This window comes from Hippichthys cyanospilos, chromosome 21 (genome assembly GCF_059441005.1).
Source record: "Hippichthys cyanospilos isolate Australia breed blue-spotted pipefish chromosome 21, RoL_Hcya_1.0, whole genome shotgun sequence".
Lineage (NCBI taxonomy): Eukaryota > Metazoa > Chordata > Actinopteri > Syngnathiformes > Syngnathidae > Hippichthys > Hippichthys cyanospilos.
Genome location: NC_142389.1, coordinates 12492501 through 12505176, shown reverse-complemented (window position 1 = coordinate 12505176; position 12676 = coordinate 12492501). Strand labels below are relative to the sequence as shown.

The 12676-nt window shown below is 40.8% G+C and overlaps 1 protein-coding gene across 6 annotated transcripts in view; it reads right to left on the bottom strand.

Annotated features, from left to right (window-relative positions):
• The window catches only part of LOC148406638 (growth factor receptor-bound protein 10-like), an 81505-nt gene that overhangs the window by 42638 nt on the left and 26191 nt on the right, over positions 1-12676 (bottom strand). For 5 of the 6 annotated variants that reach the window (XM_088404733.1, XM_088404732.1, XM_088404730.1 and 2 more), the window contains 3 exons: positions 11729-11836; positions 6160-6244; positions 817-1054 (listed from right to left, as the gene is read on the bottom strand). In XM_088404733.1, the coding sequence (XP_088260859.1) occupies positions 817-1054; positions 6160-6244; positions 11729-11779 (374 nt within the window). In that variant the 5' untranslated portion in view covers positions 11780-11836. The remainder of the gene's footprint in view (positions 1-816; positions 1055-6159; positions 6245-11728; positions 11837-12676) is intronic. The other variant, XM_088404736.1, reaches the window with a different exon arrangement.

Genomic DNA, 12676 nt, shown 5'->3' with positions numbered 1-12676 from the left:
TCCTTTTACTCATTTCACACAACTTTCTGGGCAGAAATCAACAAGCCAGAAAGTTATTATTTTTACAGAACCTTTTGTGTCAAATGAATAACCCTCTAAACAACAAAACTTTTTAGCATGTTTTATTCATTTCACACAACTTTTTGGGGAACAACGAATAACCCAGAAACCTGGGTAAAATTGACCCAAGTGGCAGTTGGTCCATTTTTGACTCATAATTGGGTTGCTTTTGACCCAGATGTTTTTGGAGAATGTGTTATTTGAGACTCGAAGTTCGGCAAAAACATCAGTCTACTCAAGAATTGTTGGGTGAAATATAACCTAATTGGGGCCAAAAATGACCAGATCCAATACTTGGACCAATTTGACTCAATGGCAATGGTTAAGCTAATTTCTTTAGGATTGTTTTGAATAATTGTTTTTTATTTAACATATTTTTTATATATACATTTATTCTTTTTTTGCTTAGGTTATTTTGTGGATTATACAATTCACCCCAAAAAGTTGTTATATTAGCTATTATTCGATCAAAACAACAGCTGGGTCAAAAAACACCCAAACTGGGGCAAAAATGGGCCAACCCATTACTTGCAACAATTTGATCCAACGATCAAGGTTAACCCAATTTGGGGAACTTGTTTTGAATAATGACCACATTTGGACTGTTCTGAACCCATAAAGTAGGATAAAATTGACTAACGTAGTGGATCAGTCCGTTTTTGACCCATATGGTGTTACTCTGTGCAGTTTTCCTCCGACAATCACGATATTGAGGTCGAACAAAGAACGCACAGGGAAAATTTTGGATGCGTTTACCTGACGGCCTGGATGTGCATGGGCTGAGAGTGGCGCAGCCTCTCCCTAGCAGGCACAGAGGGGGGCGTGTGACGTCGGACGGCTGGGCCGTGTCTGACAACGGGAACGTGCATCAGTTGGTGGTGGTGGGGCATGTGGCCGTTGTTGAGAATGAGCGCTGTGTCTGCCGGCGTCGAGTACACGCTCTCCATGGAGGAGTTCATCTCATTGACCAATTTCTCCAGATCCACGTCATCATCTGCGAGAAAAGGGGGATACGGATAAGTGAATGACAGTGAAAGTCACAAAGGACAGTGTACAGTGGGCCCCCGGGTTACGAACTTAATCCGTTCAGCGGCTACGCTCGTATCTCGAATTGCTCGTATAGCGGGCAATCCAAACCCATGTTAATTCGTGAATGCGTGCAACGCGCGCCGAAGCCTTAGGTAAAAACGACACACTGTAAACATATATTAAAATTGAGTGACATAATCTGCTGTACACTTGCATTACATAATAAATACAATGGATAAATAGCTTTTATCTTTGAAACGACGAGACTTGAGCTGGGTGTAAGCAGAGGGGTGGCAGAGTCCAACGCACAAAGTTAACACGGCGATAGATATGCTATTGGTCTTACAGTGTTAGAGTAACTCTTTCAGTCAGGGTGCAAATCACGCAGATACTAAAACATCATCCTCTTATTTCTTTCTTTACCGCTGCTAGTAATTTTAGAAGCTATGTCTAACAGATAAAGTTTGCAAAGTCTTCACAACATTCCGTTTTTCACTAATTTTCTCTCCTAACTTCCATCCTGTCCCATCAAGCTAGATAAAGGCGTTTGGCCAATAGCATATCGGCATTTCTGTGATTGACGTGTGACACCGGCCAATAGCATCTCCGTGAGTGAGACCGGGTGACCTTAATCGACCAATAGCATATTCGCATCTCCGTGACTGACTGATAATTATTCGCACTTTTTTTTAAACGGTTGGAATGTATTGACAATTAATTAAAAAAAAAAACACACATTTAAACCAATGACAATTCTTTGTCCTGCAATCGGCACATTTAATTTCATGTCAGCTGTTTTTCCCTTTAGCTGTACAAACACTACACTTAAATGGTAATATATATAGACACCGTGAGTGAGACAGTCAGTGTGACGTTGTAAGACCAACAGCGTTCACGTTACTGGTACAAGTATCTACTGATGATTGATGATGTCGCTACTGTTGATTTTATTGACACAATTAAACGAGAACATTTCTACATACTCAATGGCCGGCATGTCGAATTGCTCGTAAGGCGAGAGGTTTGTTCGTAAGCGGAGGACAAAAATCTCCCTGATCCACGCTCGTAAGGCGAATTGTTCGTAAATTAGGGTGCTCGTAAGCCGGGGGCCGACTGTACTTCATTTTTTAACTCCACAAAGATGATGGGTACTTGTAATTTATAAATTTTACTCAGTTCAGACAGGGACCAAATATAGTCTCTTTAGCGTAAAATACACTCAATGAAGTTCACTTTACAATGACTCATTAAACCGCTCCTTAAATTTTCAGCAGCACATCTGTGAGAAACTATGAATGCAATTTGCTTTGGGATCTGTAAATATGTGACTCATGGTGTATTAAAATATTGTGATTGAATCCCTCAACCACAACTAACTATTTGCAGGAAAAATAATAATAAGCATTTTTGGACATCAAACTCAAATGTGTTCAGTCAGGAATGCACATCACAGTTCCAATACTCTTGAAAGAACAGAAACCTCTTTATTAATGTCAGTTCTATGTTAGGGACAAATACGAGCCTACATGAAGGCACCAATATGTTCCAATGTCCGAGGCCCTTTTGACCGATGGGTGTCCCAAACCGCAAATTCCTCGCATTCCTACTGGTGGGGGGGTGGGGGGAATTACAGCAATCTGGGAGCGCTCACCAGCCTGAGTGTACCAAGTGTTCACAACAAACACCAACACAAACACACTTGTGCACACACACGCACACACACAAACACACACACAGGTCAAGCGAGGACACGGTGTACACCATGCAGCGCTGATGTGCATGTAATTACACAGGAGAATCAAAAATGTACAACATCTGCAGTCCGAGAGAGACTAAAGAGTGTGTGTGCGTGTGGGGTAGGGGGGACAAAAAGCTGCTCTGTACTCGGAACAGCAGGGCGCCAGCTCAGCTGGGATCACAAAGAGGTATGCATGACCAACACAGAGGGTAAGTAGAGGACACAAGGTCATGTGATGTTCAAGAGTAGGACATGGGTCGTGAGGTGAAAGGCTGCTGAGGATAGCAAGGGATGGCTATTATGTAAAACATGGGATGGATACTTGTGCTATTATCCCCTACTGACAGCTTTAAATGCAAGGCAAGTGCACTTTTGCAGGCATGGGAATGATGTCAACGTGAACAGAAGCTGTTGTTTTGACATATGAAAATAAATAATTGGTGAGGGTAGATGAATTGTATACAATGGCTCGAGGTCTTTCAGAGGATCAAGTTAAATCTGTGGTTCTCGATATTTTTTTTTTCAATGATGTACCCCCTTGTGATTTTTCTTTTTTTTTCCAGCAAGTGTCCCCCCTAACCAGTGTGAAGCATTTTTTTGGATGGGTGAATTCTATTACTTACAATATTGTCATCCATCTCCTGATTTCTTTAAGTTTGGAACTATAGTTGTAGTGGTATCTCTCAAGGCATTTTATTCAAAAGCCCCAGAAGATATATCCTGCAACTAACATCTGCAACTAAATTTCTGGCTCATCTACTGGAAAATTGCATCACTAATGACAATATGCCTCTGTGTAAACTTTAACAAAAAAAGGCATTCAAAGGAGTCGCTACAACACAATTTAGCAATAAATTGATTCATGTTCTAATTTATTTACTCTTAATTTGAAAGTACAAATGTACTGTTCCTCTTATGGTGCTGATAAATAATAAATTAGATTTGATGTTAAAAACTCACTTAACTGCCTTCACGTACCCCCATTTATGAATCAGAGCTGGACTAAGTGAAATTAAAAACCTTCTGTAATTAAAAAAAAAAATGCGGGATGACAGCTGTTCTTGTTGTAACATCACTTCAGATTTGGCTTAGCTTTAGCGGTATAGTAATAGTTATCATCTGCATTCATCACACGCCTCTCTCTCATTGCCAACACACTTTTGGCTTCAGCTAGGGAACATATAGGCTGTCTCTTCTCTATTTCTTCAATGTTTAGGAACTACAGCGTCCGTCTGGCCAGCATCTGGCTACAAAAGCTCGTGTGAAAGCTGAGCCAGGACATTCCAGTCAGATCCCAGGATACAGCCATTGAGTGCTCTCTGTCCCTGGCAGAGACACCCTACAATCATTGATGGGCAAGTCGGAGGTCAGAGACGCACCGATATGAGCTTCGAACTCAGCTTGGCTGATTTATGCCAGACAAGATTGTATGCTTCATGCTTTCAATCTGACGCAGTCCAGCCACTAATCTAAGAATCCAAAATCTGACATCTAAAATCACTTGCAACAATGGCAAGTATTAACACCACAGCATACAGTGGAAAAAGGTACATAATATACCTAGTCAAACTGCAATTTATTCATGCTATGCTGCAAAAAAACACTTTTGTATAAAAAAAAACAAAATAACATATTTCAAGCATATAAACACAATTACTAGTTTCCCATCAGTCAGGGCTTTGGCGCCATCTTGTGACATATTTGTGCATACTAAAAAGAGCATTAAAAATCTAGTTCAGTGAGTGCTCCTGTTTCTGTACAAGCTTTTTGTCACCCTCGATTGGAAAATGGAAGCATGTATTTGAAGGAGGCATTTAATTTTTTAAAACAGACATAGTGACCATAGCATGGCACTTTGTAGTTTTAATCGTGGAACAAATTTTTTGCATTCAATTATGTATCCCTCTCTTCATTAGCACCTTTGTCCCCCTGACCATTGTCCTACTTTCTCCAGTATGTGCCCTCTGATGACCTGACACTCTATCCTAGTCATGGTTCGCACACAGGGCCATGTTTACAACACACTTGCATAAGCGTGACGAGCGTGCATCGGCGAATTTGAGGGAAGACAATTTACAACATCTACTCTGCTTCCAGGCATTTCCACGATAGCTGAAAGGATTTCTGAGAATGAGGCGCGGGGTTTGGTCATTGGCTAAGGGAAAAATGGTGAGTAAGAGAGATTGGATTTAATATTTGTGTAAAAGTTCGACATCTGGATAGCAGCGCTCGCAATGATGAAGGAAGACAATGTCCTAGAAGACCTAGATGAAGACGAACATAGACAAAAGGTGGGGTAGAGGTGTACGGACGTAAATGAGCAATGAGGCTTGTCAGAAAAAAAACATTCCACAAATAAACACATGGAGGAAAATGAAGGTTGTCAGAAAGAGAAATATGTTATCCATCATCTATTGCTGCAGTTCTCAAATGGGGGTACGTGAAGGCACTTCAAGGGTCATGTTGGGTTTCTGATGGTATCAGCAAATCTAATTAAATGTTTTTTAATGCATTTACAGGAACAGTGCATGTTCATTTCCAAATTGAGAGCAAATTATTTGGAACAGTAAGAACTGTATTGACAAAGTGTGTTCAAGGTGACCTTTGCAAATTTTATGCAAGAGTAAATTTAGGAGAAAAAAATGCTACCATTAAGAAAACATAATGTGCACTTTTTGAATTAAGTAAAGATTTCAATGCATAAGACTTATACCTTTGACGGCTGTAGAGTTTTGGAAAATGCATGTGCAACAATAATTAGCCTCATTGATTGCAATAATTCCCAACCATTATGCTGCAAGCAATCAAGAGGTATTCCTTAAACAAAAATAATTACAACTAATTAGAGCAAAATCCTAGAAAACGTAAGATGTAAGATGTTTATCAATCTATGTCAGTGACGTATAATGACGAGCATAACAACTAAGCATGCTTTCACTAGACCAGCAACTGAAATGGGGTAAAAAAATGTAAAGGCCCTTTAGGAGGTAAGTGGATTTTTAACAGGGTTTCCACAGGTATCAGCAAATCCAAATGAATTATTTTTAATAAGGAAATGAAGTGTTTGGTTTTCTTTTCAAATTGATAAATTATTTGAAACATGAAGCAATATATTGCTAACTTGTCTTGTAGTGACACTTTTGCAAAAGGTTGCATACATTTACTTATTTATTTTACCAAGCCAGAACAAAAAGAAGCTACACAATCTATCTTCTGGAGTTCCTGAATAAAAAAAATCACTAATCTGCAGGAATGAGACCGTGATGGCCAATTACTGGCCATACTTGCAGTATAATCTAATCTCTCAAATAGACAGGACAGGAGAGCGTTACCGTGGTGATGTAGACCGGCCGAGCGCTGAAAGCCTGGAACAATCAGCTCCTCTGGCCTCCGAGAGGAGCTGCGGTCCATGCCCTCCTGCCAAATAAACAAAACAGGCAGAAGAAGAAAGAAAGATGTTTGTGAACTGAGTGTGTCACAAAAGGCCATGCAGAGGTGTTGGATGTCAGCTATTTAAGCGAAGCAAAAGGCAGTGGGTTATTTTCGCAGCGCTCAGACAATAGACGGGTTCACGCCTCTGCTTTCGAGGAACATTGAGTGACACACGGGCGATACTCTGACCCTGTTGCGCTCTGACTTTGTGACCCCTGACCTCTCTCTTAGTCCGCCTGTCGCACACAAACATATGTGCGCACACACTTGCTTCAAACCGCCACATATGACCACTCACTCCAGGCAGATCAATCAATCTCCGAGCACACTTCAAGCATCACTCACAGTCAAGTTCCTCATGCATTGGGTAATTTGATGCAGTTTCCAGCTTTGAAAGCTGCAGAGTGGAGGGAGGGACAAGGGCCAAAATGACAAAAAAAAAAAAAAAAAATCTCGACTTTTCGCGGAAAACGCAGAAGAATTGTTCCCAGGAACTACTGGTGGCCAGATGTCCTGCTGCGATTGCACGCACACACGCGTGTATGTGGGATGCTTCGAAAACATCCATAAATGCCTCAAGTGCGATTTATAGCTCCGAGAAGCTGCGGCCAAAAGCTTTCCAAGGAAGGCAACTTGACTAGGCTGCCTGTTGGATGCCGGACGTCGGCATTGCTCCAGCCAACTCTATCAGAGCCAGATCAGGACCTCGGAATTTCAAACTCACTAAATATATAAACCTGCAAATGCGCACGTACGACATGAATCCCATTTTGACAAAGAGGACCCGTGCATATACTTTTACTGACATCAAATCTGATGCACTTAAATAATGTGGACATGCTTTTGGATACATAAAAGTTGCTTTGCATTCTGATGTAAGTGGGCTAAAAGCCAAATTGGGTCAAAATGAAACCAACTCCACTTTTTGGGTTATTCATTTACCCCAAAAAGTCGTGACATCAACCCACACTCATTGGGTTGCTTTGTACAAAACAAGGTTTGGTAAAATGGCCACAAAAAAAAAAAAAAAAAAAATCTCAAATCAATTTAACAGCAGAAAGGAACCCAACAAACATTTATTTAAAGGTTTGATTTATTTTAAATTATTGCTGCACAAACTGTTCAGACAATGACAACTACTGATTTTAAATCAATTAAACGTAAATACATATATTTATGGCTTGTTTAAAAAAAAATAGCTACTCTTAACTTGTGAATAACTTGCTTCAATGCCAGTTAGGCAGTCAGGATCTATAGTCAACACTTCTCTAGTTTTCTGCCATTTATGCATAAATTTCATGATTTAGCAAATGTCCTAATTAATTCATTTTTAAAATGAAAAAATAATCAAGTAGTTAACATGATTTAGTGCACAGCCCTAAAACATGTTTTTTGTTTGTTTTGAGTTTGTTTCAAATTAAGTCAGAATAAGCCTTAAAACAAGTTTTGAGTTGGTTGAAGGGCTAATCCTGTGTCAGCGTGTTTGACTCAATTTGATTTACTTTTGACCAAACCGTTTTTAATGTAGGTACATGATCAATTTAAGCATCATCATTAAAAAGAAATGGGTTAAAGACACTGCAATAGGAAAAAAAAAACATTTGATATAAGTGAGTTGCTAGCTTGGTCATGAAACGAGTTAAACTTGTAAGTGAAGGGAGCATAGCTGTAATATGACAATCAGTCTCTGTTAAAAGGACAAAAGCTCTATCCACTCAAATTGCCATCTAACCAGTTTAATTTTCTCTCAGAAAACCAATTGCTGTACTTACTTGGGAGCATAACCACAAGACTGAGCGCAAAGTGTTGCCTGAGCGACCGATGCACACAGCCGCTAACCTCTGACCTCAGCGAAGTGAAAGAAAGAAGGAATTGTAGTCCGAGCTCTGAGACAGATCGCACATGTTGGACATTGCTGGCACTTGCGGAGACTTTTGAGTGAGGCGACGTTCCGCTGGTTTTGTCCGTTACTCGTTTCCGCCCTCCGGACCCTGCTCGGGCCATAACTCAGCCGAGCTTCCAGCGTGTGGGCTGTGGTTTTGCGTGTGTGTTTACGAGCGCGTTTGCACACCAAGATGGGGTTGATTGACGCTTCCACTACCTCGATCCAAAGTTCTCACTATGACAGGCAAGACATTTATCCTTGAGGAAGACACACCTGGAATGTGGCCCAGACAACCAAAACATGCCTGCAGTAATGTTCCTTATCGTGTTATGTAACATGTTAAAAAAAAAAAGTAATATCAACACACACTAACACTGTGGTCACAGCCTACACAGAAAATCCATGGGGTGGAATGAATTGTATGCCATGCTGTGTCATGTCAGCTTTTACATAAAACGAGCACAAACACACGCACATAGCAATGTTATGACCCACTTTCCTCTCTCAGACTACCAAACTGTTTTTTCCCCCCACCAAACGCAGGCCGGAGGAATGTTGCTCTCGACGGGGATTCAATTGACTATTCACTGCAGTCTTACTGGTGCAGAACTGGAACTTTCCTGGAAGCTAACGCCAACCAATCTAATTTAATGACCCCTCAAACAGGCTCAGCTGTTAGCAGTGACCGTCCATTTATGAAAAGGGGGGTTGTACTGAGAAGCTCAGCAATCTCTTTTAAAACCGACAATCGCGAGCTTCCGGGCCCATCGCAAAAACAAAGCTGCAAGTTGTTATGGTTGTTGCGCCTTCTATTTATAGACTCTCGCTATGCTCCTTAGAGAGATTCTTTGCATTACTGGTGGTTGAAGTGGAGAAAATCCTACAGTTTAGAAACAAAAGACTCATTCTGCAAGGAATTGCACATTGGAAGTGTGTCTGATGTGTTGAGACTAGCTCATTGGCAAGTAAGAGTAGTCTCCCAACCACTGTGGGCAGACATATAGAAAAACGTACATGGAACTGGGGCACCTAGAAATAATCAATTTAAAGGGGGAATTAACTTATTTTGCCATTTTCAAGCATTAAAAAAAGTTAATATTTTATATGTTCAATTAATACCTTAAAAACACATTTTGCCACCTGCTTTCAATATCACATCGGCTCAGATAATGACCAATCACTGCTCAGCTTGTGAGCATCACATAAACAAATCCAGAAAACAGCACAAGCCATTATTACTAGGGCTGGGGGTGGGGTAAATCGACTTTAAAATCATGTTTGCGCCACCGTTTTCTACACAGACCTTTTTTGCAGACGTACACAGAGATTGAACCCCCCCAAAAATACAGGAACTTTCACAAGCTTGGGACAAAAAAGGAATAATTAATTATTGGAAAGTACAAATAGCATACCAATGCATAACTTTGTGGGACCAAAAAAAAAAAACATGCAATGATCATCTTGACATACAGCTCCATTGTTTATCTTGTTGCACCACCTGTTATTCGTGCATTATTTAAGCCTGTTTTCTTTAAAGACGCTGCTACCACATGGACCTTTCCAAAATAAGTGAAAGCTGCATTATCCAAGAATACAACTAGTCACGACAAATAATTTAGAATGGCTCAGTTTGACATGTTCAAATTTTAACCAGGGAGGGGTAGGTCAAAATGAAAATAAAGAAGAAGAACTGGAAGTTATTGATGGGCAGCTCCGCTCTCTAGTTTACCTGTGGAATATTGATGAAGCATCATCTGTGACTCTAAGGATACTATTACAAGTGTAATGGACACACACAGTAATCCCTTGTTTTTCACAGTTTTTTGCAGTGAATTGGAACCGGAACACCCGAACAGCGTGTGTGTTTCATGAGTGACACAGCACGCCTAGGTCTGTATAACAAGTGGGAGGTGATTACAACTACTGCCCTCATTGGTCGATGGTTGCGTCGGGACCCTCTTGAAATCAAGTTTGTAGTGTCCTGCAAGACACTCAAACTTGTGCTTCTTACACAGACAAGGACTTGCCTGTGTCACTCATCAAACAAACACGCTGTTGGATAGAGCCAAAGGAGAAGAGCAAAACCGTTCACCAGACTGTTGGAACTCTCTCACATAGATTTCTTTTATAATAAAATGGTATTTCAAGTATAAACTCTCATTGTTATCATGGTTGATTATGTACAGATTTGACTTTAATAAGACTTCTGGGCACTGCTGATATGACCGCGGCTGCAGCGATACTTCAAAGGATGGAAAGGGGTAACTGTTCAGTTACTGCATGAGTTTTAAAAGTTTAAGATTTAAGTAAATGTGTACTGCTTTAGTTCCACGTCCATGGCAAGTGCATTTATAGTTACCTTGTCTGTCTGGCATGCAGGAAACTGTCACAGGATGTCTCTCCGCAATATAGACCCCCCACTCAAAAAAAAATCCGCAATGGGTAGGTGAGAAGCAAAGTAGTGAGAGATCACTGTACCATATTTCTCAGTGTACAAGTTGAATTTGTGCATAAGTCAAACCGCCCTCCTTTTTTTTTTTTTTTACTTAAATATGGATGAATTCTACAAAAACTGACTTTACTAGTTACACATATCATGGCCATCCAAGGTGAACACGTGATGTGTGTTATTAAAATCATGAAATTACACTACTTTTAGACGCATTTCTTCATCATACATCGAATAATACTGCTGCTGTTATGGGGGAAATGGATGGTAACGAGACAAGCATGAGGCAATGTGCGCATAGACGCAAATGTTGAAAATGATGTCGCATTTTCACATATCGCATTGTGTGGATATAACTCCCGGATGCACTCTTCTACCTTCTTGTCATTTGTTCAAACATCCTCTTCAACATTACTCCTCCACGAGTACTCATCTTCGGACCCGTCCAAGTTGTTTGAAATGCTTCTAGAAATGCTTTGCTTAAGCTTTCTTTACTCAAGTGACGACTACGGCGAGATCAGAGCCTGTAAGATTGCTCTTTGCTGTTTTTCACCCGCTGACATACATGCATGCCACTGCGCACACTTTTTAGTCTTGAATGGACAAGTCAAGCCATTATTTTCTTTTCATAATGGGTCAAAGTCTGCTGGAAAACTTAGCAACGCAGCCTCGTTGTTGACAACACAGAGGCAATAAGGCGGCCCTTGACGAAAGTGCGTTTGAAAACGCAAACGCGCTTAAACAGATGCATACTATATCAAATTAGAGGTATATATAACTATTTTGAGACTTGTAAATGACATGATATTATTTTGCATTCAAATTGATGTTATTCAAACAGATATGTGGTCAACCCCCCCAATATAGAGTTTGAAAATGAGATTTAAAAAAACAGTTGGGACTTGTACACGGAGAATTACACTAACTTCATATGTGTGAACAAAATTGTAGTTGGTGTTTGTTGATCTTAAATCACAATCGCTAGTACGCTCACGCTCATTGCGATTGCTAATCCTATAGCATGGATACATTTTGTTGATGTCTAAAAAACTTCATATGTATAGAAGTGTGTCACTCACTTCAACCTTCAACACACACGAAATTCTTGCCATTTCCTGTTTTCTTATACACTCACCTGATAATTTGAGTGACACAGGAAGTAGTCAGGGCCTCCTGCTAAGGCCATTTTGTAGGTTCAGCAGCCCCTTAGAAGGGAATGACACCCACTGGTCCTAGCAGAACCCTGCACAGAACACAGGGCATGCATTCAATTAAAATGAAACGGGGGGGTGCGCCATTGACAGACAATGTGAGAAAAAAGCAGCTTAAAATAGCTTCATCTTTCCAGGTGAGGGATTTGTGCTTAACACAGAGTAGAGTGCTGTGTGTTTGGCATATGCTGAAAGAAAGACACCGGGAACTAAACCCAACACTCCGCTCGCTCCCAAAGGGAAAAGAAAGTCCGCATGTGCAAGTAAAGGCGCATGCATGGACGAACATGTGCACACCAAATCCAAAGTAAACACAGCCATTGTGTGCCACACACACACAAGTCAGTTCCTAAACAATGCCCGGGGCTTAAGACTAAATAAGAACCCCACCACCACCAATCACCCCCTTGACCCACCCACCTCCTTAACAACACATGACCACTCACCGCCCGAACCGCATGGCAAGGCAAAAGGGAAGGGGGGGTGGGTGAGGTGTTTGGGGAAAGGGGCAGGGGGCTTGAAATCGGAGTGGGCTATTTTAACTGCACTGTGTAGCATTATCTGTTGTGAGTAAGCAGGGGGCATGTTGTGAGTACGTGAGAGGTTGTGTTTGGAAAGATGATATACACACACGTAGACACATGCACACACAACCCATTTTAAGCAGTGTTGGGATATTTTGTTCACTCTATTTGATGACAGTTACAGTTGGATGATTTTTTGGAGTGAGAGGGAATGTTAAAGGCGAGTAGAAAACAGAAAAATAAATCAACATGATGTGAGTGAACTCGTAAAAATAAATGGGAAAATATGCAATGGCTAATGCAATCACATACAAGCAGTCTGTTCCAGTTTTTGCTCGTTATTCTGTC